Genomic DNA, 23,289 nt, shown 5'->3' on the forward strand with positions numbered 1-23,289 from the left:
ACTGATTCATCAAGTGGGAGGGCACTGCACTGGCGGTCAGAGAACTGTTCTGTCACTGACTTGCTCTTGTGATAATGGTAGGCTAGTGCATTTCTAGCTCAGGCGCAAGTTTCTCCCGACTCTAAAGTCATACACTTGCCTTAGATGATGCCCAGTGGTCCTCTAATTAATGATTTTTTTTAAAGCTTTAAAGACCTTCATACTATACGTTGGCAAGGGTAAAGTGTAGAGCCTTTGTTTCACAAGAAGCCAGATAGTAATTTCTTCTCCAGGAAATCATTCCGTAAGTCAGAATTTCTCCTCTGTATCCACCCATAAATGATAATACAGGCCGTATTTTACCTGGTGCTGTACTTGTGTACCTGTCCGCTGTCAAAATCCAAGCCCTTGAAGGCAGGCTTCCTTCAGATCTTCATTGCCTTGCACAATGCAAGGGTAGGTACTTCCATCTTAATTGAATTTTTACTTCCCATAAAAATTCTTCATGGTAACTTACATTAGTCATCATTACACATCACCGTCAGTTTTGTAAGCACAGTGTCATTCAAGGTATTGTAAAATTTTGAGTTTGATGATGTGTGACAGTTTCAATTATTTTAGTACAGCCCTAATGAGAACAAGGCCGTAGTATTGATTCCCTTCAAAGTTGGCGTCTAAGTGAAGGTCACATTCACAAGGAGGGCCTAACTGAAAGCATGTGGAAGCATCATTATAAACTGTTGCTAACACGCACAAATAAAGGCTATTAATAGGTATTGTTTTTCTTTTTCTTTTTCCCTTTTTTTTTTTTTTTTTTTTGAGACACTCTCACTCCATCGCCCAGGCTGGAGTGCAGTAGCACCATCTCGGCTCACTGCAACCTCCGCCTCTGTTTTTCAGCTCCTTAGTTAAGCATACAGCTCCAGTCAAACCAAACTAGAGGTCTGTCTGTCCTTCCATTTTACTTGCTGTTTTATGTCTTTTAAAAGCAAGAAGGTTTTCAAACTGTTCTTAAAGCCACGGCTTAACCAGGAGTCCCTTTAATTAGAGCAACTGTACCTTTGTGAGTTGGAGGAATGCCAGGTAATATATATTATTTATATATTTTATAAATGCAACATTTATAAATATTAAAATAAATTTTACATATATATATATATATATATTTTTTTTTTTTTTTTTGAGACAGAGTTTTGCTCTTGCTTCCCAGGCTGGAGTGCGATAGTGTGATCTTGGCTCACTGCAACCTCTGCCTCCCGGGTTCAAGCAATTCTCCTGCCTAAGCCTCCCGAGTAGCTGGGATTACAGGTGCCCACCACCACACCCAGCTAATTTTTTGTATTTTTAGTAGAGACAGGATTTCACTATGTTGGCCAGGCTGGTCTGGAACTCTTGACCTCAGGTGATCCACCCGCCTCAGCCTGCCAGAATGTTGGGATTACAGGCGTAAGCCACTGCGCCCAGCCCATTTATATATTTTTGTTGCCCAGGTCATGGTGCAGTGATGTGAACATGGCTCACTGCAGCCTCGACCTCCCTGGCTCAAGTGATCCTCCTGCCTCAGCCTCCCGTGTATATTGGGACCACATGCGTGTGCCACCATGCCCAGCTAATTTTTAATTTTTTTGTAAAGATGAGGTCTTACTTTGTTGCCCAGGCTGGCCTCAGAACTCCTGGGCTCAGGTGATCCTCCCACCTTAGCCTCCCAAAGTGCTGGGATTACAGGTGTGAGTCACTGTGCCCAGCAATATATTGTTTAAAAAGCTTTCTTGCTGCATGTTTACTATCAGTCTTTTGCAATCTTTTAGGGTCAACACTATACCTCAATATAAAGTGTTAACTTCTTATTTATTTCATTGGAACCATGGAGGATTGAATGTGTGTGGGGAAAATGTCTTTGTGGTTTTAGAAATATGCAAAATCAGTTAATTTTTTAATGTGAAGGTAATAGTAGTTGAAATGCTTTTGAAAGTTGCTTGCCATTTCAACACTAAAGATGAGTTTTTTTCCACTCATTAGGCATTTTGATTTCTATCCTCACGTATATTAGTGGAGAATTTTAAATCCTCCGATTATCACAGATGAAAACACAAATAACCTGATGGTGCACCTGCAGTCCCAGCTACTCCATTGGCTGAGGCAGGAGGATTACTTGAGCCCAAGAGTTTGAGTCCAGCCTGGGCAATATAGTGAGAACCTGGCTCAAAAACAAAAAGATTTAAAAAGTTTTCTTGCTAAAAATAATTTTTAAAAGTTTGAAAACGATAAAATCTAGTCTCTTCATTTTACACAAAATAACTAAATATCCTGGGTACTGTGTGAATTATATGAAAAAAATTCCTTAATCTGAATGTTTCACTTAATAAATGAAGCATCTCCTGGTGATTTTAAAATCAGTTTATTTTACTCATTATTCTTAATATTTAAGGAAAACAATGTAAAATGGGAAAAAATGTATCTTCTGCTACATCAAAAAAGCATTTTAATCCAAACCCCACTAAAAATTATAACAAGCTCTGCATGATTTCATAAAAATGAAAACATGAAAGTTAACAAGCATTGAAAATGCCAAATTATCACAAAATCATAGGGAGGTAGTGGTGGTGATATTGCTTCTTGACTTACACTGGGATTTACAACATGATTACTAATAGACTTAACACTCAAGGAAATATCTGATACAGAGAATTACTTCTACATTGTGGCCTTCCAGAGGGCAAAGACTATTATTCATCTTCGAATAGTCAAATTCTAACACAGTATTTGGAGTAACAGTAGGTGTTAAATAAACATTTGTTGTATTGACATGTTCCTTTTATAATTAATGTAATGATTTCTTGGTAATTTATTATACAATATTTTCTGGTTAGATTATTGTTCAAAAGCATATTACATATTATCTAACTTTAATTAGATATCAAATATTAGAAAAGGCTAGTTTTAAAAACACAAGAAATAGTTCTTTCAGTTTTACTTTCCTATTTCATAAAAAAGGACAGTAAGAATACATTGTTAGAGTAACATGAACTAATTCACGTGCATATTGAAATTAGATAGAACTAAATGCTTTTCTCTTCAAATGTCCAAGGTTTTTATTCAGTTAACTCTGGTTGGAATCTTTCCAAGCATATTAAATAGTTTTCTGCTTTCCTAACATGGGTTACTGAATATAATTTCACCTTTTCTTTATGACTAAAGTTCATCATTATAAGCATTCCTTATTACACTAAAACAGCATTAGTTTGCCTATTTCCTCTTTACTAGGATGTGTCTGCCCTTATAAATCCTCCTAACTCCATCTGGATTAACCTATTATATGCTTGCTTTATTTTTATTTTTTTAGAGACAGGGTCTCACTCTGTTGCCTAGGCTGGAGTGCAGTAGCATGATCATAGCTCATTGTAATCTTGAACTTCTGTGCTCAAGTGATCCTCCTGCCTCAGCCTCCTGAGTAGCTGGAACTACAGGTGCACATCACCACACCTGGCTAATTTTTAAACTTTTTTTTTTTTTTTTTTTTTTTTTGAGACAGAGTCTTGCTCTGTCGCCCAGGCTGGAGTGCAGTGGCGCGATCTCTGCTCACTGTAAGCTCCACCTACCGGGTTCACGCCATTCTCTTGCCTCAGCCTTCCGAGTAGCTGGGACTACAGGCACCTGCCACCATGCCTGGCTAATTTTTTGTATTTTTAGTAGAGACAGGGTTTCACCATGTTAGCCAGGATGATCTCAATCTCCTGACCTCGTGATCTGCCCGCCTCAGCCTCCCAAGGTGCTGGGATTACAGGCGTGAGTCACTGCGCCTAGCCCATGTTTGTTTTTTATAAAAGCATGCCCTTACATGAGAATGAAAGTAATCCTTTCATGGTGTATAGGACCCCAGCTTTAGGGTCTTGTGATAACTATTTTGGCTATTAAGCCTTTTCCCCCTTTTAGTGCCTAGAAAAAGTAGAGGTTGTAATGGATAAGTGCCCCTTAATAGCCAAGACTTCTTGAGGACTAAACCTCAATTTCCTTTTATAAAATGATGATGGCAATAGTCCCTACCTCAGTGGTCTGTTGTGAGGATTCAGTAAAATAATAAAGTGCTTATCATGCTGCCTGGTATATATGAAGTGTTGATGTTAACTGTTACTATTAGTTGTATGTCACAATAGTAATAATAAGCTATCTTTCACATAAGAAAATATTGCTCTTGATCCATCACCAAAGTGTGTGTACTCTGAACTGTATCATCAGGAGAGGTTAAAGGATTTGCTCAGAACAAATAAAAAACCTCTCCCTATTATGACCAATGTTTTTAATGAAAATCTCATATTTTGGCTTTAAAGTAAGCTGCTTGGCTTTCATTCATAATCTATTTCCACTAAAAATATACATTTGCTTATGGTTCCACTAATATCACAATTAGTTTATGAGATGTTGGAGATCTTGTAATACTCCAGGAAGAGGTTATGGAAAATTTCATAAAGGAAGTCCCACTGGAAATTAAAGTAAACTTTTAATGCATATATTTTTAAAATTCACTTTCCATTTTACTATTTTAAAGTGCATGTAAAATTCTTTTCCATTTTTTGGTAGGTAATTAATTTGAAGAAGGGAAATACAATGCTTTACTATTACTATCAACAGGATTTTACACAAGAAACATTAGTAACTTAAGCTGTGGATCCTGTGAATGTACAACTGACACAGATTTTGTAAATCCATACTGGGCCTGGAACTTATGTTGATTATAAAAGTCAAAGGGTAATTTTCTTTTAAAGATATATTACTTATAAAATATTCCCGAAGTATGAATTGTGCTTTTAGTTTAGGATATATGATTTAAATTGATGCACACTGCAGACGAATGTTTACCCCTGCTGTAGATTTAAAGAACAGCACAGATATCTCAAGAACCCCAAATAAAATTAATTTTTCCCCTCCTTGTATAACTCCTTAAGGATTTACATCACAAAGCTAATCAAGAAACCCTCTACTTTAACCAAGCAGTTTGTAAAAGTAAGTAGCAGGATACAGAAATCCTCAAACCTATATATAGGTAAAATTAAATGACTTTTCCCTTTAGGTAGAAGTCCAGCCTCTCAAATTGCATTTGAGAATCAAAGTTTTAACTGTTGTTGGAGACTGTGGATTGAGGATGCACTGCTTTGGAGTTTCTCAGTAACTGTATCTTCTTTCAGTGTGGTTTTGATAACTTCAGATACTCCATTGGTTCCAAGGATGCAAGGCAAACTTAAAAACACTTCACTATTTATATCATAATATCCCTGAAATGAGAAAAATAGGGATTTAATAGAACTAAATCATTGCAAAGAAGTTAATACAAAAATGCATATTTTCTTGCTTTCTTAACTAGGACAAAGTGATACAAGTTGGACTTAAAAAATTTTTTTTGTTCACTTACTTATTTTATTTTTAGAAGTCCAGACCTCACAATCATTCATTGATTCTATAAACTTGTTATCATTTCAGAAAATTTTTGAGAGATGGAAGCAACTTGGTCAGACACCCACTTTGTAGAGAAGCAAGCTAGCCCCCCCTGCAATATGGGTAGGAGGTTGGGGGCTAAGGAAAAAGATAGTTAAGAATGTATTTCCTGGGGAGGGGCATGGGATGGTCTCTGGGCACAGTCATGACAATAGCTTCTTTAAAAAATAAAACAACTGGTACCATAATAGTGTGTATTTGTGGGGTACATGTGATATTTCAATATATGCATATAACATGTAATGAGCAAATCAGGGTAATGGGGCTATCCATCACCTCAAACATTTATCATTTATTTGTGTTGAAAACATTCCAAATGGTCTCTTCTGGCTATTTTTTCTTTTCTTTTCTTTTCTTTTTTTTTTTTTTTTTGAGATGAGGTCTCTCTATATTGCCCAAGCTGATCTTGAACTCCTAAGCTCAAGTGATCCTCCCACCTTGGCCTCCCAAAGTGCTGGGATTACAGGCATGGGCCACCACACCCAGCTTCTTCTAGCTGTTTTGAAATGTACAATAAATTATTAATAATCACACTCACCCTACTGTGCTGTTGAACACTAGAATTTATTCCTATCTATTTTTGTACCCATTAACCAACTGCTTTTCATTCTATCCCCCAACTGCAGCCTGTGGTAACCAACATTCTACTCTCTACCTCCATGAGATCAACTTTAAAAAAAAAAAAAAAAAGCTCCCACGTGAGTGAGAATATGTGATATTTGTCTTTCTGGCACATAAATCTGGGGTGACTTGGCTGGCTGAGATGATAAATGACAGAAGAAATTTATGGATATATAAACACTATTTGGGGGTTACATGAGTAAGAATATGTGATATTTGTCTTTCTGGCACATAAATCTGGGGTGACTTGGCTGGCTGAGATGATAAATGACAGTAAGAATAAATTTATAGATATATAAACACTATTTGGGGGTTACCAAAAATCACATGAGGGTGAGAAGGCAACCTGATAGAAGTCCACACTTTTTTTGTTTGTTTGTTTTCGAGACTGAGTCTCGCTGTGTCACCCAGGCTGGAGTTGCAGAGGTGCTCACTGCAACCTCCGCCTCCCAAGTAGCTGGGATTACAGGCATACGCCACTATGTCTGGCTAATTTTTGTATTTTTAGTAGAGAGGGGTTTCACCATGTTAGCCAGGCTGGTCTCAAACTCCTAACCTCAAGTGATCCACCTGCCTCGGCCTCCGGGTGCTGGGATTACAGGCGTGAGCCACTGCCCTCAGTCAAAATTTTATCTTTGGAGACAGGGATTCGCTGTGTTGTCCATGCTGGAGTCCAGTGACATGATCATGGCTCACTGCAGCCTCAACCTCCCAGGCTCAAGAGATTTTCCCACCTCAGCCTACTGAGTGGTTGTCACATGCCTGGCAAAGTTTTGTTTTTGTTTTTGTAAAGTTGGGGTCTCACTATGTTGCCCAAGCTGGCAGACTTCTCATAGCTAAGCAGGATAGGGCTTAAACTAAACTGCCTTCTCCTACCTGTTACTCTAAAAGCTGGTGATACTGAAGACACCTGGGGTTAGAGTATGAATAATGATTTTGTTAGTTTTGTATTAATAATATCTAAGTTTAAAATATAATAAGAGAATAAGAATAGCAATTACCTTTGCTAAAGTTGATACAGAATGCACTTTCTTCTTATTGTTTACAATACTGTCAACCATGTCAGCTACTGATAGTCCAACAGACCAGGATCTTTGACCTTTTACTCTTAGCAGTTCCATGGCTCTAGGTTACAAAAATACGTGATCTCAGAAAATGCATAAAATATGCACATTTAGTTTTACATTCTGGCTAAGGTATTAATTAGATGTTTCTATGACAGAAACAAGAGTTATGCAGCAATTGTTAGGGAAGCCTATAGATAATCTAATCTAATGTTTATTTAAACTTTTCCTAAGATGTCAGATAGGCAGTTCAAAGAAAATACAAATGGCCTAATAACATACACAATGTTCACTGCCATTGATATTTAACCAATATGAATTAAAACAATAAATACCAATTTGCCTATCGATAATTGGCAAAAATTAAAAAGATTGATAACTAATTTGGAGAAACTGTAAACAGGCATTCTCATAACTGCTATTGAGAATGTAAAGTGATCTAACCTTTTAAGAAGAAGATTTGGTAACGTCTGATCTAGAAATTCCTCTTCTAGGCATTTATCTTACAGCAGTATGCTCAAGTGTGCAAAGATGTACATAATAAGCATGTCTGCAATATTTGGAAACAACTCATCAAAAGAGGACTGGTTAAATCACTACCAAGCGTAGTACCATGTAGCTTTTGAGAAGAATAAGGTAGATTTACATGTACAATGTGCAAAAATGTCTGAGATTTCATCATTAAGGAAAGAAATGAAGTTGCAAGATAGTATGGATAGCATAAATCTATATTATTATACATTTGTAGAAGCATTGAAAAACAATTTTTTCTTTTTAGAGACAGGGTCTCTATGTTGTCCAAGCTGGTCTCAAACTCCTGGGCTCAACTGATCCTCCCATTTCAGCCTCCTGAGTAGAAAAAAAATTTTTTGGACATGTGGACACTAAATTGTTAAAAATGGTTGTCTCTGAAAAATGGAATTACCTTAGCTTTTTCTTTTAATATTTTCTAGATATCTGCAGTATCTGAAGTTTTATAATAAGCATACATTCTTTTATAAATGATAAAAATACATAAACACTTAAATTTCTTCCTTTTAAAAAGTATAAATGCAGGATTGTATAATCAGATTAGAATGAATTATACCATACACTAATCTTCTCAAGAAAGAGAACACTTTTTCCAGTTGTTATATTCTAAAAGTCATAAGCTGATGGCTTTGAAAGCTAAAGATCACCACCTCTCAGACTTCAGGAAAATGTTATATGATGGTGAAACAACAAATGCCATGAGTATAAATTCTGTGTAGAGTCCTGCCTATGCGGTACAGACCCCTGGAAGGCCTCTGGATAAAAGCAAAATATACAAGGATCTGTGTGTTACACTTTTTTTTTGCCTGAACATATAATATGGCTTATCCATTCACATTAGACTGATTTCCAGTTCTATTTGTGTGTGATTAATAGATATTCATTTTTAAGTGGTGTGGACAAATTATCTTCTACATTAAGAAAATTGTTGGCCTGGCACGGTGGCTCACACCTGTAATCCCGGCACTTTGGGAGGCCAAGGCGGGTGGATCATGTGGTCAGGAGATCAAGACCATCCTGACCAACATGGTGAAACCCCGTCTCTACTAAAATACAAAAAATTACTGGGCATGGTGGCGCATGCCTGTAATTCCAGCTACTTGGGACACTGAGGCAGGGGAATCGCTTGAACCCGGGAGGCGGAGGCTGCAGTGAGCCGAGATCGCGCCACTGCACTCCAGCCTGGTGACAGAGTGGGGCTCAGATGTTTAGGTAGAGAAGCAGTAAATCACTGTCTACAAATAACATGTTTTACCGTTTAAATGTCAACTGTGTTATCTGAAAAAGCTTGCAAAGCACTCTTAGATCTACCTTCAGATAAGAAATCAAAGAATATAAAACACTGCTCCTTTATACTTTTGGGTTTGTCCATATTAGTTTTGTTTCCAGAAGCCTGGTTAAGTACATACTGTATAAATAGCTGTTAGCTATGAAGTAAATGATTTTTCGTTGGATAAATGCAAATTTCCAGTCAGTGTTACCTGTTGGACAGCTGCACTTGAGAGGTATGACTCACTACTTCTTCTTGGCCACTCCATGTGAGCACTAAAATTAGATGAAGAATTAATTATGTTTTGCCAGTGACTCTTTGGATTAAGATGTGATAACAGATCTTTTGGAGTCAAGGGTACCTGTGCTAATATTTATATAGAAGTTTTCTCATTTCTAGCAAGTTAGATTTTTCCACTGGATAACAATGAATGTGCTGTACCACTAGCCCGAGGTGAGGAAAACTCTGAACTACAAAAAACATGATCCCCAAAGTCTGCTTGCAGTCTCCTTACCTGTTTTCTCTCATCAGTAACAGTTCTGCAAGGGCCATTTTACTATCTAGGTAGAAACCTATAAGCACTTGACATTTGTTCTGCTGAGAAATGCACTGAGACTAATTTCACCAGGTAGGGAATAATCTGGTCACCTATTTTGGGCTAGAATTTCCACAGCTGTTACAGAGGCAGAGAATCCTGTTCCTTTTTTTTTTTTCAGATGGAGTCTTGCTCTGTCGCCCAGGCTGTAGTGCAGTGGCATGATCTTGGCTCACTACAACCTCTGCCTCCCGGGTTCAAGCAATTCTCATGCCTCAGCCTCCCGAGTAGCTGGTACTACAGGCACATGCCACCATGTCCTGCTAATTTTTGTGTGTGTGTGTTTAGTAGAGACAGGGTTCACCATGTTGGCCAGGCTGGTCTCGAACTCCTGACCTCGTAATCCACCTGCCTCGGCCTCCCAAAGTGCTAGGATTACAGGCTTGAGCCACCACACCCAGCCCCAGGGTCCTGTTTTCTAAAAGAATCTTCTGGGTTACCCATTTCCTTTTACTACATCATTTACAAAAACAATTCAAACCTTCAAAGCTGCATACACAGACTGGAAATTTCTTTTTATATATATATATATATATATATATATATATATTTTTTTTTTTTTTTTTTTTTTTTTTTTTTTTTCTCTTTTTGAGACGGACTCTCGCTGTTACCTAGCCTGGTGTGCAGTGGTGTGATCTTGGCTCACTGCAACCTCCGCCTCCCGGTTCAAACAATTCTCCTGCCTCAGCCTCCTGAGTAGCTGGGACTACAGGCACCCGCCACCACACCTGGCTAATTTTTGTATTTTTAGTAGAGATGGGATTTTGCCATGTTAGCCAGGCAGGTCACCCACCTTGGCCTCCCAAAGTGCTAGGATTACAGGTGTGAGCCACTGCGCCTGGCCAGACTAGAAATTTATATCACACTTTAATATTATTATTATTATTATTATTTGATACACAGTCTTACTTTGTCACCTAGGGTGGAGTGCAGTGGCACACTCTCAGCTCACTACAACCTCTGCCTCCTGGGTTCAAGCAATTATTCTACCTCAGCCTCCCAACTAGCTGGGATTACAGGTGCCTGCCACCACACCAGGCTAATTTTTGTATTTTTAGTAGAGACAGGATTTCACCATGTTGGCCAGGCTGGTCTTGAACTCCTTACCTCAGGTGATCTGCCTGCCTTGGCCTCCCAAAGTGCTGGGATTACAGGCATAAGCCACTGAGCCGAACTGTACTTTAATATTAAATTGAAGTTGACAGTAACATTTTGAAACCTTTCCAATGTTCACCTGTTTCTCATCTGTGTGAAGAGATTGTTTGGCACAAATCTGTACATATTTGAGTAGGCAAAACAAGAATACTTGTGGCTATAGAATAATATGTTTAAGATACAAGAATTCTAAACTACATTCAAAATTAGACCACTTAGTCATGTGTCAGCAACAAAGGACCCCATATGTATCCAGATGCCTCCCTTCCTCAAACTGATTATAAGCTCCCAGAGTGCAGGGACCATGTATTATTCTTTTGCATTCTCTTACACATATTCTTTTTTTTTTTTTGGAGACGGAGTCTCACTGTGACCCAGGATGGATTGCAGTGGCACCATCTCGGCTCACTGCAACCTCCGTCTCCCAGGTTCAAGCGATTCTATTGCCTCAGCCTCCCAAGTAGCTGGGATTACAGGTGTGCGCCTCAGACTCCCAAGTAGCTGGGATTACAGGTGTGCACCCCCACACCCGGGTAATTTTGTATTTTTAGTAGAGACGGGTTTTCACCATGTTGGGCAGGCTGGTCTCAAACTCCTGACCTCAAGTGATCCAGCCGCCTTGGCCTCCCAAAGTGCTGGGATTACAGCTGTGAGCCACCATGGCTGGCACCTCTTGCACGTATTCTTTACCATGGTGTTGGGTACACAGAAGAAAATACAAAACCTCTCGCATGATTCATAATTATATTTGGTAACAAAGGGGAAAACATACTTGCCATAGTTAAGTTGAAAAACAGAAAAAGGGCCAGGCGTGGTGGCTCACGCCAGTAATCCCAGCACTTTGGGAGGCCGAGGCGGGTGGATCATAAGGTCAGGAGTTCGAGACCAGCCTGGCCAACATGGTGAAACCCCATCTCTACTAAAAATACAAAAATTAGCCAGGTGTGGTGGCGCATGCCGGTAATCCCAGCTACTTGGAGGCTGAGGCAGGAAAATCGCTTGAACCCAGGAGGCAGAGGTTGCAGTGAGCCGAGACCGTGCCACTGTGCTCCAGCCTGGCAACAGAGCGAGACTCTGTCCCCAACCCCCCCAAAAAAGAAAAAGAAAAACAGAAAAAGTTTTATAAGTTTTTTTTTTTTTTTTGAGACAGTCTCGCTCTGTTGCCCAGGCTGGAGTGCAGTGGTGCAATCTCGGCTCACTGCACCACCTCCCAGGTTCAAACAATTCTCCTGCCTCAGCCTCCCGAGTAGCTGGGACTACAGGTGCCAGCCACCCGCCCGGCTAATTTGTATTTTTAGTAGAGACAGGCCTTCACCACGTTGGCCAGGCTGGTCTCGATCTCCTGACCTTGTGATCCACCCGCCTCGGTCTCCCAAAGTGCTAGGATTATAGGCATGAGCCACCGCACCCAGCCAAAAGTTTTTGTATAAGAAAAAAACACAAAACCATGAACTGTTATATGAAAAATATAAATACATATGGACGACTTAAGGGATTTTTAAAATGTTTTACTTAGATAGAAGGGTGATAGGTGGATTACTTTAAAAATTTGTTACATTAGGCGGGATGTTTTGAAAATTGTGTTTTGGCATGAATGTTTTACTTAGATAAAAGGGTAATAGGTGGATTACTTTCTTTAAAAATTTGTTACATTATTTGTATGAACTTACTTAACTTGGCAAATTAAGGAAGGCTTCCTGGGAGAGGTGGCACTCAAGCCCAATCCTAAAGGGTAAGCAGGAGTTAGCCAAGTGAACGAGTTCAGGGAAAGGAAGCAGCAGTTGCTAAGTTAAGGAGGCATGAGAGTGCATAAACCATTCAGTAAACTGCAAGTCAACCACCTGACTAGCATAGAATGCCTGGGAGAATGGGAGACGATGAAGCAGGAAATAGACCTAAAGGTCTTGTATGTCATGTGATTCCTCCCTAGGCTGTAGCTGTCACTTGTCTCTGAAATACTTGAAGAGGATATTTTATTTACACAATTGTTACTCTTATATCTGTTTCCGAACCCTAATGTTGCTTTACTTCAAAGAGTTCTTTTACATGTTTTTTGCCAATTTTCTATTCATCACCATCTTGCCAATCACTGTAATAATAGCTACCATTTGCTGAGTGTTTGCTGTGTGCCAGATACTGTACTAAATGCTCTAGATACATTATCTTAAGTGACAGCAAGGAAGAGCACAGCTTCAGAGTCAGATCAGGGTTCAAATCTCAGTTCTGCCCTTCACAGATATGCAACCTTGGGCAAATTACTTATCTCATTGAGCCTTAAGTTTCCTCATACATAAATCTGGAAAACCACTACCTCCTTCACAGAGTGTTTATAAAATTTAAATGAGATATGCAAAATATTTAATACACATAGTAGGTACAATAAAAAATAATTACAATTGCAGTTACTGTGATGGTATCACTTATGCAAAAGTCTAAACAGTTGGTATCTATACTTGAAACCAGCAGAGGGAGCTTCTAATCCATTTCTGACACCAGGACCAAGGTAAATATACCTATCCATGGATATAACTAGCTCTTCAAGAAGAGTAGAAGACAGAATAAAACGTGATCAGATGGTACTTCTAGAAGGCAGACAGGGAGATAGACTGGGGAGAACTACATAGTTAACTTCAGTATCGGTAATGTTCTTGATTGAGTATGGATTCATACGTGCTCAGTTATGTTTTAACATTGGCATTATGTGTGTCAAATATTACATAATACTACATTTATGTGATCTCAATTTGCATGCACCTACATCTCTCTATTTCTAGTTCCAATTTGAGACCTCAAGACAGAATTACCACATCTCTTCCCTGTGGTTTTATCCTACTTCCCTTGGACCTCTCTCAGAGTACAGCCTTCCAGTCATTTCCAGTATTAGACTCAAAGTTTCCTAAAGACAGGGTCAGGTTCTTACACATCTATATAGTTCTAACAGCAATCAGCACAGTGTTTATTGAACAAAGCAGGTGGCCAATAAATGTTTCTGAAAATAAATTCCTACATTTGGGATAAAAGGTCATTTAATCAAATACAAACTGCTTTTTGGTAGGTTTTAAATTGTTCCTCTTTGAAGAGCTCACAATTAACTTCTATTAGATTGTTTTTTTCCTTCACCCAGATATACTAGGTTAGGGTAAGTGGTATATTTATCACATCACATCAGCCTGTATTTTCTCTTTATGAGACTTAAGAAATTAATACAACCATATTTCAAACATTCTTACTCATTCAATATTTATTGTATATCAACTATTCCTCAAAACTTGTAAATTAGAGAGGCTGGTTAAGTAAATTATGGTATATCCAGTAGTTAAAAAGAATGAATGAGCTCTATGTTACTGTGCAATCATTCCATAATCATTGGTAAGTAAAAGGGCAAGGTGGAGAATGATGTATGATGTCTATTTCACATGTGTGCTTGTCTATACACAGAATATTTCTGGAAGATTATAAAAGAGACTGATAACTGTGATTGTCCCTAGGAAGAAGGATTGAGTGTCTGGTATCTAAGGGAGACTTTTGACTGCATATCTTTTTGTACTTATTTTTCCAGTGTGAATGTACTACATTTTCAACTAAAATAACTTAATAATTTGCACTTTAAATAAGGAGAAGGTCACACACAAAAATCAGATAAGAACAAGCAGCAGGACAACAAAAGTAACATGATGAGACAAGATGTAGTTTATTACCTTATAGATTGAAATAGCTTTAGCTCAAAGGAGTGAAGAAATCACTGTGAAGTGATGTGATCAGGAAAAAACCTTTATCATATGAGGGATGCTTGACTTAGACCTTGAAAGATGTCAATAAGATGGCCGAGAAGGCAAAGGGATTACAAGGGAGGTAAACAAAGTGAGTAAATGTCCCTGTGGCAAAGCTGTGGGGTGGGCCTGGGAGACACAAGACCTGGGTGCTAGTCCTTTGACCCTAAAAGCTGTAGGCTTCCACGCAGGTCACTTTTACAATGCCTGCATTCACTGGCTCCCTAAAACAAAATGTAATAGATGGTCCCTTCCAGCTCTCTAATAACGTGGCTATCTCCCTAACTATAATTGGGAAGAAAGATTAGGGTTATATTTTGGGGGTCCCTGAGTGCCAAGCAATGCAATTTAATGGTTTGGTCAGAGGAAGCCTCTGAAAGTTTTTGAAAATAATAACATGTTTTAGGAAGATTGAATTAATATGTGAGAGCACACAATAAACATTCTATAAGTTTTGAGTAATATTATTATTAATTTCACATCATTTACCGGGTAGACTAGAGGGGAAGAGGCAAACTAACCATGAGATGTGCAATAACCAGGCAAGCAAGAGATCAACATGGACCAGAGGGTTTGGTCTATGTTGGGTTTTGAGTTTGAATGAGCCATGAATTTCAAATGTATTCAAGTAATGAATGAATGGAGACATTCATTACTTGAATACATTTGCTCCAAGTTCTTGTTTGCTACCCTTTTCCAGGGTCCTGTTGATTAGCGTGTAGTGTCAGGGAGCATTTGGAGCCTCAAAAGTATTTTTGCTCAGTCATGCTGTCGGGTTTTTTAAGGGTTTATTCTATAGCCTGACTCATTCTAGCACTGAGCCTTCTAGTAGCCAGTGCAGATTTTTACAGATTTAAAATACTGTTATATTTTATTAAAATGCTTTTCTTGAAAATTATATAAATACTACATATTTTTACTACACAGAAAACTATAAATTTTTAAAAGTTACCTCTAACCTAGATATCATCAATGTTAATATTTTATTTTAATGGCATCAAAGTATAGATGACACTTTAAATTCCAAGGAAATAGTTTTGAGAGGGTGATTTGCTTTGTGGAAATATGGTTTGACATCTATTTAACTTTTTAATGTGCATGGTCTTTCTCTAACTCTTCAATTAAATTATTACCTCCTCACCGGCAGAGAAGTTATTTTCTTTTCTTTTCTTTTCTTTTTTTTTTCTTTGAGACTAAGTCTCACTCTGTCACCCAGACTGGAGTGCAGTGGTGTGATCTCGGCTCACTGCAGCCTCCGCCTCCTGGGTTCAAGCAGTTCTCCTGCCTCAGCCTCCTGAGTAGCTGGGACTACAGGCACGCGCTGCCATGCCTAGCTAATTTTTGTTATTTTTAGTAGAGACGGGGTTTCACCATGTTGGCCAGGATGGTCTCGATCTCCTGAGCTTGTGATCCATCCGCCTCGGCCTCCCAAAGTGCTGGGACTACAGGCATGAGCCACCACACCCAGCCCAGAGAGGTTATTTTCTATATCATGCTCTACCTTGCAGCACTTACATGCTGAGTAGAGTTAACAGTAAGTACTTCAAATGATGAAGTAATGACTAATTTCCCCCAGATCACTTTCCAGCTCTTCGATCGGGTATTCACAGATCTTCAAAATGTAATTTCAATTAGATTTATCTCATTGAAACCTTCTGCAACAACTAGTCCACATTTTTTATCCCATGAACATGCCATACTTAACTTTGTGCTTTTGCCTAATTCTGATTTCCCACTCCTGGAGTGTTTTTCCTATTGTTCACTATCTATTAAAATCCTATTCATTCGTCCAAACTCCAGTTCAAACTCCAGATGGCCTTTATAGAATTTTCTCTAGTCATTTCAGCCCATGTTAAATGCTCACTCATAAGTATCTAAGCACTGTAAGTGTATAGTACTCACTTTGGCACTTACTCTAATAGTATACTATTATCTTTATTTTACTCATATACTTAAATGAACAAAATCAGGGTGAACAGCACTTAAATCACTGACCAATCTGGCTTTATAGCAAGAGAGAAACAATAAAAGAGTAAGGGAAGAGATTCTCAAGTCAAATAGGGAAAGCATTCTTTGGAAATAGGAAAAGGAGCTTTCCAATACAGGAAACTGAATGCCTTTTGTGGGAAAGAGCAAGTGGCTGGAGAAAAAGGCCATAGGGATAAACAATGAGTGAAAACTCTGTTTAAAAAGAAGCAGACAGAAGGCATGTATCTAGGGAGAAGGTCTGAACTTGGGAAAGGTAAGCAAGGTTGAAGGGTGGGAAGAGTAAAGGAAAGAGTTCTATATATGCTTTAAGGTTTATTTAAATGTTTCTTTCTGGAAAATTAAATTTTTAAATTGATCCTGAACTCTGAAATTCAATTTAAAAATATAAAATCCTACTAAGCGGTCTTGTCTAACCTTAAACTTACAGAAAAGTAATTACAACGAGAATGACACATATGAAGAATTTATTCACAATATAGGGCCTGTTATACAGAAGGCACACTCAAATGTGGAACAAAGCCAATTAAGCCCACAATTCTGGAGTCCTCAGATATATGTGAATGCCATGACCACTGGCAATTTTGGTTGTAACTAATAATAATGTACTTCTTTTTTTAGCGATGGGGTTTCACCCTGTCACCCAGGCTTGAATGCAGTGCTGCGATCATGGCTCACTGCAGCCTTGACCTCCTGGGCTCAAGTGATCCTCCCACTCAGTCTCCTGAGTAACTGGGACTACAGGCATGCACTACCATGCCTGGCTAATTTTTTATATCTTTTTGTAGAGATGGGGTCTTGCTATGTTGCCCAGGCTGGTCTTGAAGTCCTGGCTTCAAGCAATCCTGCCTTGGCCTCCCAAAGTGTTGGAATTACAGGCGTGAGCCACCACACCCAGCCTAAAAATATACTTCTTACCTTTGTCTTCTCCTTGCTCGCCAATAACCCATACTTCTTTGCCTGAAGTCTGTGCCTTCAAAACATTTGTAATAATATACTGTAATCTCTGTGAATCCAGATTACATCCAATTCCGATCACTCGATTTGCAGGAAATGTACTCAGTTTCCATGTTACATAGGTCATGATTTCCACTAAATATTGCATACAAGGTAAAAAATGTAAAGGTTAAAAAATATATACTTCTAGCCTAGCTCACAAATATTTATTATTTTAATAAGTATATTAGGTCCTCAATGCACTGAGGCATTATATGTATATATATATACACACATATATATACACACATATAATACATACACATATATATACACGTATGTATATATACGTGTATATATGTGTGTGTGTATATATCTATATCTATATCTATCTATCTATCTGTCTATCTATCTATCTATCTATATATATTTTTTTGAGATGGAGTGTCGCTCTATCGCCCAGGCTGGAGTGCAGTGGCACGATCTCGGCTCACTGCAACCTCTCTGCCTCCCGGGTTCCAGCAAGTCTCCTGCCTCAGCCTCCCAAGTAGCTGGGACTATAGGCACCTGCCACCATGCCCAGTTAATTTTTGTATTTTTGGTAGAGACGGGGTTTCACCATGTTGGCCAGGATGGTCTCGATCTCTTGACCTCATGATCCACTTGCCTCGGCCTCCCAAAGTGCTGAGATTACAGGTGTGAGCCACTGCGCCCAGCCCATAACATATTTTTAATGTACATTAGAAACACTAACAAGGTTTCAACAAGATACATTTTACTGTGTTTTGTTTGTTTGTTTGTTTTTTGAGATGGAGTCTTGCTCTGTCCCCCAGGCTGGAGTGCAGTGGCATGACCTGGGCTCACTGCAACCTCTGCCTCCCAGGTTCAAGGGATTCTCCTACCTTAGTCTCCCTAGTAGCTGGGATTACAGGTGTGCACCACCACACTTGGCTATTTTTTGTATTTTTAATAGAGGCAGGGTTTCACCATGTTGGCCAGGCTGGTCTCAAACTCCTGACCTCAGGTGATCCACCTGCCTTGGCCTCCCAAAGTGCTGTGATTACAGGCGTGAGCCACCGTGCCTGGTCAAATTTTATTGTTAAATATAAATTGTCAGGGGTAGAAAATAGATAATTCCTAGAACAGTTAAGTGAGGATAAAAACTGGTACAAAAAACTAAAAAATAATTTCTTCTTATTGATCGAGTTTTCTTTTACATCTATCTATCTTAAACTGAATTTCTATCTTTAAATTAAAATACTGATTCATATGCCACCATGATTCAGTGTCACATTATGAATGAAAACACAACTACTTTTTTCTTACATTCCAAAAGGATGTCGAGAATTAAAGAGATCAATGTCCCTCAACAAATTACTACAAAAAAACAAGTGAAATGCATACAATACCCCTACATTGGGAACATTTAAAAAAAATCTGTTCACCAATTTGAGCCCAGTACAAACTAACTCTTTGAAAATATTTCTATTTTTGAGTACGACAGTTCCAAAACAACCTGCAAAATACAAAATGTTAAAAATGCACTCTGGCATGCTAACATTTTTGATACTTCAGAATTAACAAAATATCATGCATATAAGTCATTGTGTTTTTCTCTTGGGAGTTTAAACATCTTCTCACTGAGGAAGGTATGGCTTAGAACCTAGAACATAATATCATATTTCATTAAAAAATTGTATGCTGGAACCTTCTAGATAATGTTAGTCATAACAAGTAACTGGTTGCCAGAATATTACACTGTTTATTATATAGGCAATTTTGCTGAATATTCTAGCCATCTCTTTATAATTTAAAGGGTTTTTTTGTTTTGTTTTTTATTTTGTTTTTGTTTTTTTTTTTGAGACAGAGTCTCACTCTGTCGGCCAGACTGGGGTTCAGTGACACCATCTTGGCCTCACTGCAACCACCATCTCCAGGGTTCAAGCAATTCTCCCACCTCAGCCTTCCAAGTAGCCGGGATTACAGGCACCCGCCACCATGCCTGGCTAACTTTTGTATTTTTGGTAGAGACGGGGTTTCACCATGTTGGTCAGGATGGTCTGGAACTCCTGACCTCAGGTGATCCGCCCGTGAGCCACCGTGCCCGGCCCTAAAGTTTTATGGTTTTTATCAGTAATGGCAATTCTACTGATGTACTGGACCATCAACTTAATTTAAAATAAAGCATTTTACCTGGTTGAGATGCAACGAGCAGGACACTGTGTTGACTATAATGTCCCAGAGCTGGGACAAGGGCTCTGAACATATCCACATTGCTCTGTACCACATCAAGGTATGACTGAGAACTACCCAAAGAGTTGACTGTGAAGATCACCACCTTGGAATGAGCAGAGGCAGACAAATCTAGTGAATGAAAAGAAACAGTTTGAGCTGAAGATACAGGCTTTAATCAAGTTCTAGTTCATGATTAAAAGGTTGTTCTTTTCAACAAATAAGAGAGCTTTTAGGCACGCCTCCCCATAAATCAACCCCAGATCCACAAAAGCATATAAAATGCGGAGGTTTGCCTCCAAAAAGAGGATTAAGAGTAAGTGTTGGCTGGGTGTGGTGGCTCATGCCTGTAATCCCAGCACTTTGGGAGGCTGAGGCTGGTGGATCACTTGAGGCCAGGAGTTCAAGACCAGCCTGCCCAACATGGTGAAACCCTGTCTCTACTAAAATATAAAAATTAGCCAGGCATGGTGGTGTGTGACTGTAGTCTCAGCTACTCAGGAGGCTGAGGCAGAGATTCAGTTGAACCCAGGAGGTGGAGGTTCAGTGAGCTGAGATCTTGCCATTGCACTCCAGAGTCTCGTGACAGAGTGAGACTCTGTCTCAATAAAAAAGGAAGAGTGTATCCCCAGTGGGGAAGATAGCAATAGTAATAATCAAAATAAATTATGGGATCTAAAACCTACAAACAAGAACTGAGTTTTTTATATAAATTACAATTTTTAAAGGAAAATAAATATTATGCTACAGGCAAAATGAACCTACCATCAATTACACCATTGATTCCTAAACTGTGAGCTTAGGTGCCCTAAAGTTCCTTGAAAGAAACTCAGAGGCCATCAGGGAGGAGTGGAAATAAGTAGGAAGAAGGCTGGTAAGCATAGCTCCAGGCCACTTACTTTGGCCTATCCAAGCAGAGTAGTGGTGCTTTTTAAAAATCTGTTTTACTTATTAAGGATTCTACTCTAAAGAATGGTTCAAAAATCTCTAAATTAAATATCTTGACTTTTTTTTAATAAAGAGACAAGGTCTCACTATATTGCCCAGGCTGGACTCAAACTCCTGGGCTCAAGTACTCCTCCTGCTTCCGCCTCCTGAGAAGCTGAGACTTTACCACACCTGCCTCTTGGATCATTTTAAACTGACTTTTCTTATACGGAAGCCCAGCTGTCCTTGGGTAACTACTTCTTTCCATGGGAACTACAGGTAATCAACTGTTATGACTTAGGAAAAGCTAGTCTATGGGGTTCACTCTGACTCCAGAGCACCTTTGACCCTCCAGCACACGTTATGCTGTTACAACTATATTACTCTCCATTGCACAGTGTGTTTTACAGTAAGTACATGCCCAAACCGTGGCCAGATGTTACCAACATCAGAAATAAGAGAACCATAATAAAGTAATTAGAATGGCATCAGTCCAGTCAACATTTACAAATGAATATTAACCTCCCAGGGAGAGAGTAGACTCCATGGTTTATATTCCTAATTAAGCCTCTAAGGCCATCTTTCTTTTTTGTTTTTTGAAATGGAGTTTCACTCTTGTTGCCCCAGGCTGACGTCCAATGGTGCAATCTCGGCTCACCACAACCTCTGCCTCCTGGGTTCAAGTGATTCTCCTGCCTCAGCCTCCCAAGTAGCTGGGATTACAGGCATATGCCACCACACCCAGCTAATTTTGTATTTTTAGTAGAGACGGGGTTTCTACATGTTGGTGAGGTTGGTCTCGAACTCCCAACCTCAGGTGATCCACCCACCTTGGCCTCCCACAGTGCTGGGATTACAGGCGTGAGCCACCGCACCTGGCTAAGGCCATCTTTCTAAACAAGTTTCAGAAGGAAACACTTGTGCAATGTGTCCACTGGGAGATGCATTATCTAATTTTACTTCCTATTCTGATACAGTTGTAGTGATGGTAGATCTAAACACTAAGTCCTAGATTTTAATTATGGTTCTTCATGAGTCCTCTTAAGTAATTCCTATGTTGTAGGGTTCACAGTAGATACCTGGTGATGAGTCAAAACCTTAAGAATTAGAAGACATTAGAACTGGAAGGGATATACTTAACAATTCCATATGTGTCAAACACTGTTCTAACAGTTCTCCATAAATTTATTTGCTTAATCTAATCAACAATACACAATGGAGTATTTTACAGATGAGAAATCTGAGGCACAGAGAAGTTAAATAACCTGCTCAAAGTCATAGAGCTGAAGTGTAGAGCCAGAGGTTAAGCCCATGCAGTCTGACTTCAAAGTGCTATTAAACACTATGCTACATTTAGAAACTTAGTCCTACACCCTCATAAGGATGAGGAAACTGTTATGTGGAGAGGTTAGGTGGTCTGTCCATATTATGAAATATTAGTGGACAGTTCAATTTCTAACTCTACAATCTGGCCCCAGGCTATTGTGATTATTTCTTTTCTTTGCTCCTTTAGCTTCCTCATCTTCAAGGTTGACTTAGGAGTAAACATAGTAGTGGCTACCTAATATGATTTCTTTTCTTTTTTGTTTTGAGACAGGGTCTCACTCTGTTGCCCAGGCTGGAGTGCAGTGGTATGCAATCTCAGCTCACTGCAACCTCCGCCTCCCGGTTTCAAGTGATTCTCCTGCCTCAGCCTCCCTAGTAGCTGGGATTACAGGCGCCCGCCACTGAGCCTGGCTAATTTTTGTATTTTTAGTAAAGACAGAGTTTCACCATGTTGGCCAGGCTGGTCTCGAACTCCTGACCTCAGATGATCTGCCTGCCTTGGCCTCCCAAAGTGCTGGAATTACAGGCGTAAGCCACTGTGCCCAGCCCCTAATATGATTTCAAAAGTACAAGAAAGGCTTCCTACTCCCAAAGATTTTCCCATCAAGCTCTCAGGCCTTTTAATCAATTCCTCTGAGTTTATTTTTTATTTATTTAATTTTTTTTTTGAGATGGAGTTTTGCTCTTGTCGCCCAGGCTGTACTGCAATGGTGCCATCTTGGCTCACTGCAACCTCTTCCTCCCGGGTTCAAGTGATTCTCCTGCGTCAGCCTCCCAAGTAGCTGGGATTACAGGTGCCCACCACCATTCCCAGCTAATTTTTGGATTTTTAGTAGAGATGGGGTTTCACGATGTTGGCCAGGCTGGTCTTGAACTCCTGACCTCAGGTGATCCACCTGCCTCGGCCTCCCAAAGTGCTGGGATTACAGGTGTGAGCCACTGTGCCCGGCCTCCTTTGAGTTTAAAAGCCAGTATTTCTTATATTTTAAAGTTTTCTTTTAGACATGGGGTCTTGCTATGTTGCCGAGGCTGGATTCAAATCCCTGGGCTCAAACAATCCTCCAGCCTCAGCCTGCCAAGTAGGAGGTACTATAGGTGTATGCCACAGCACCCAGCTCAGTATTTCTTTAAATTCTCCTACATAAACTTGTGATGCAGGCTGAATTGGTCTATACTCATTCCCTAGAATATCTACCTAATTTTCCTGATACTGGCTTTTGCTCAAATTCTCACTGCACTCACCACATGTTTGACAAACATCTGCTTAACTGTCTACATCAAACATATTACAAGCTCTGGGGGAACAGGGATTATTTGTTTCTTACTCATCTTTCCACCTCCAAGATCTAGTCGCATAGCAATTGGAACATTTCCCCCAGCTTTCTGCCAGTCCAAATCTCTCCAATC

At 39.3% G+C, this 23,289-nt stretch overlaps 1 protein-coding gene across 7 annotated transcripts in view; it reads right to left on the reverse strand.

The window, feature by feature from the left end:
- Positions 1 to 2,361: 2,361 nt before the first annotated feature.
- The window catches only part of UEVLD (UEV and lactate/malate dehyrogenase domains), a 59,193-nt gene continuing 38,265 nt past the window's right edge, over positions 2,362 to 23,289 (reverse strand). For 4 of the 7 annotated variants that reach the window (XM_001173464.7, XM_001173448.8, XM_009460053.5 and 1 more), the window contains 5 exons: positions 19,591 to 19,761; positions 17,380 to 17,553; positions 9,167 to 9,230; positions 7,092 to 7,215; positions 2,362 to 5,249 (listed from right to left, as the gene is read on the reverse strand). In XM_001173464.7, the coding sequence (XP_001173464.3) occupies positions 5,082 to 5,249; positions 7,092 to 7,215; positions 9,167 to 9,230; positions 17,380 to 17,553; positions 19,591 to 19,761 (701 nt within the window). In that variant the 3' untranslated portion in view covers positions 2,362 to 5,081. The remainder of the gene's footprint in view (positions 5,250 to 7,091; positions 7,216 to 9,166; positions 9,231 to 17,379; positions 17,554 to 19,590; positions 19,762 to 23,289) is intronic. The other 3 variants (XM_001173417.8, XM_001173456.7, XR_010147508.1) reach the window with 2 other exon arrangements.

This window comes from Pan troglodytes, chromosome 9 (genome assembly GCF_028858775.2).
Source record: "Pan troglodytes isolate AG18354 chromosome 9, NHGRI_mPanTro3-v2.0_pri, whole genome shotgun sequence".
NCBI classification, from domain to species: Eukaryota; Metazoa; Chordata; class Mammalia; order Primates; family Hominidae; genus Pan; species Pan troglodytes.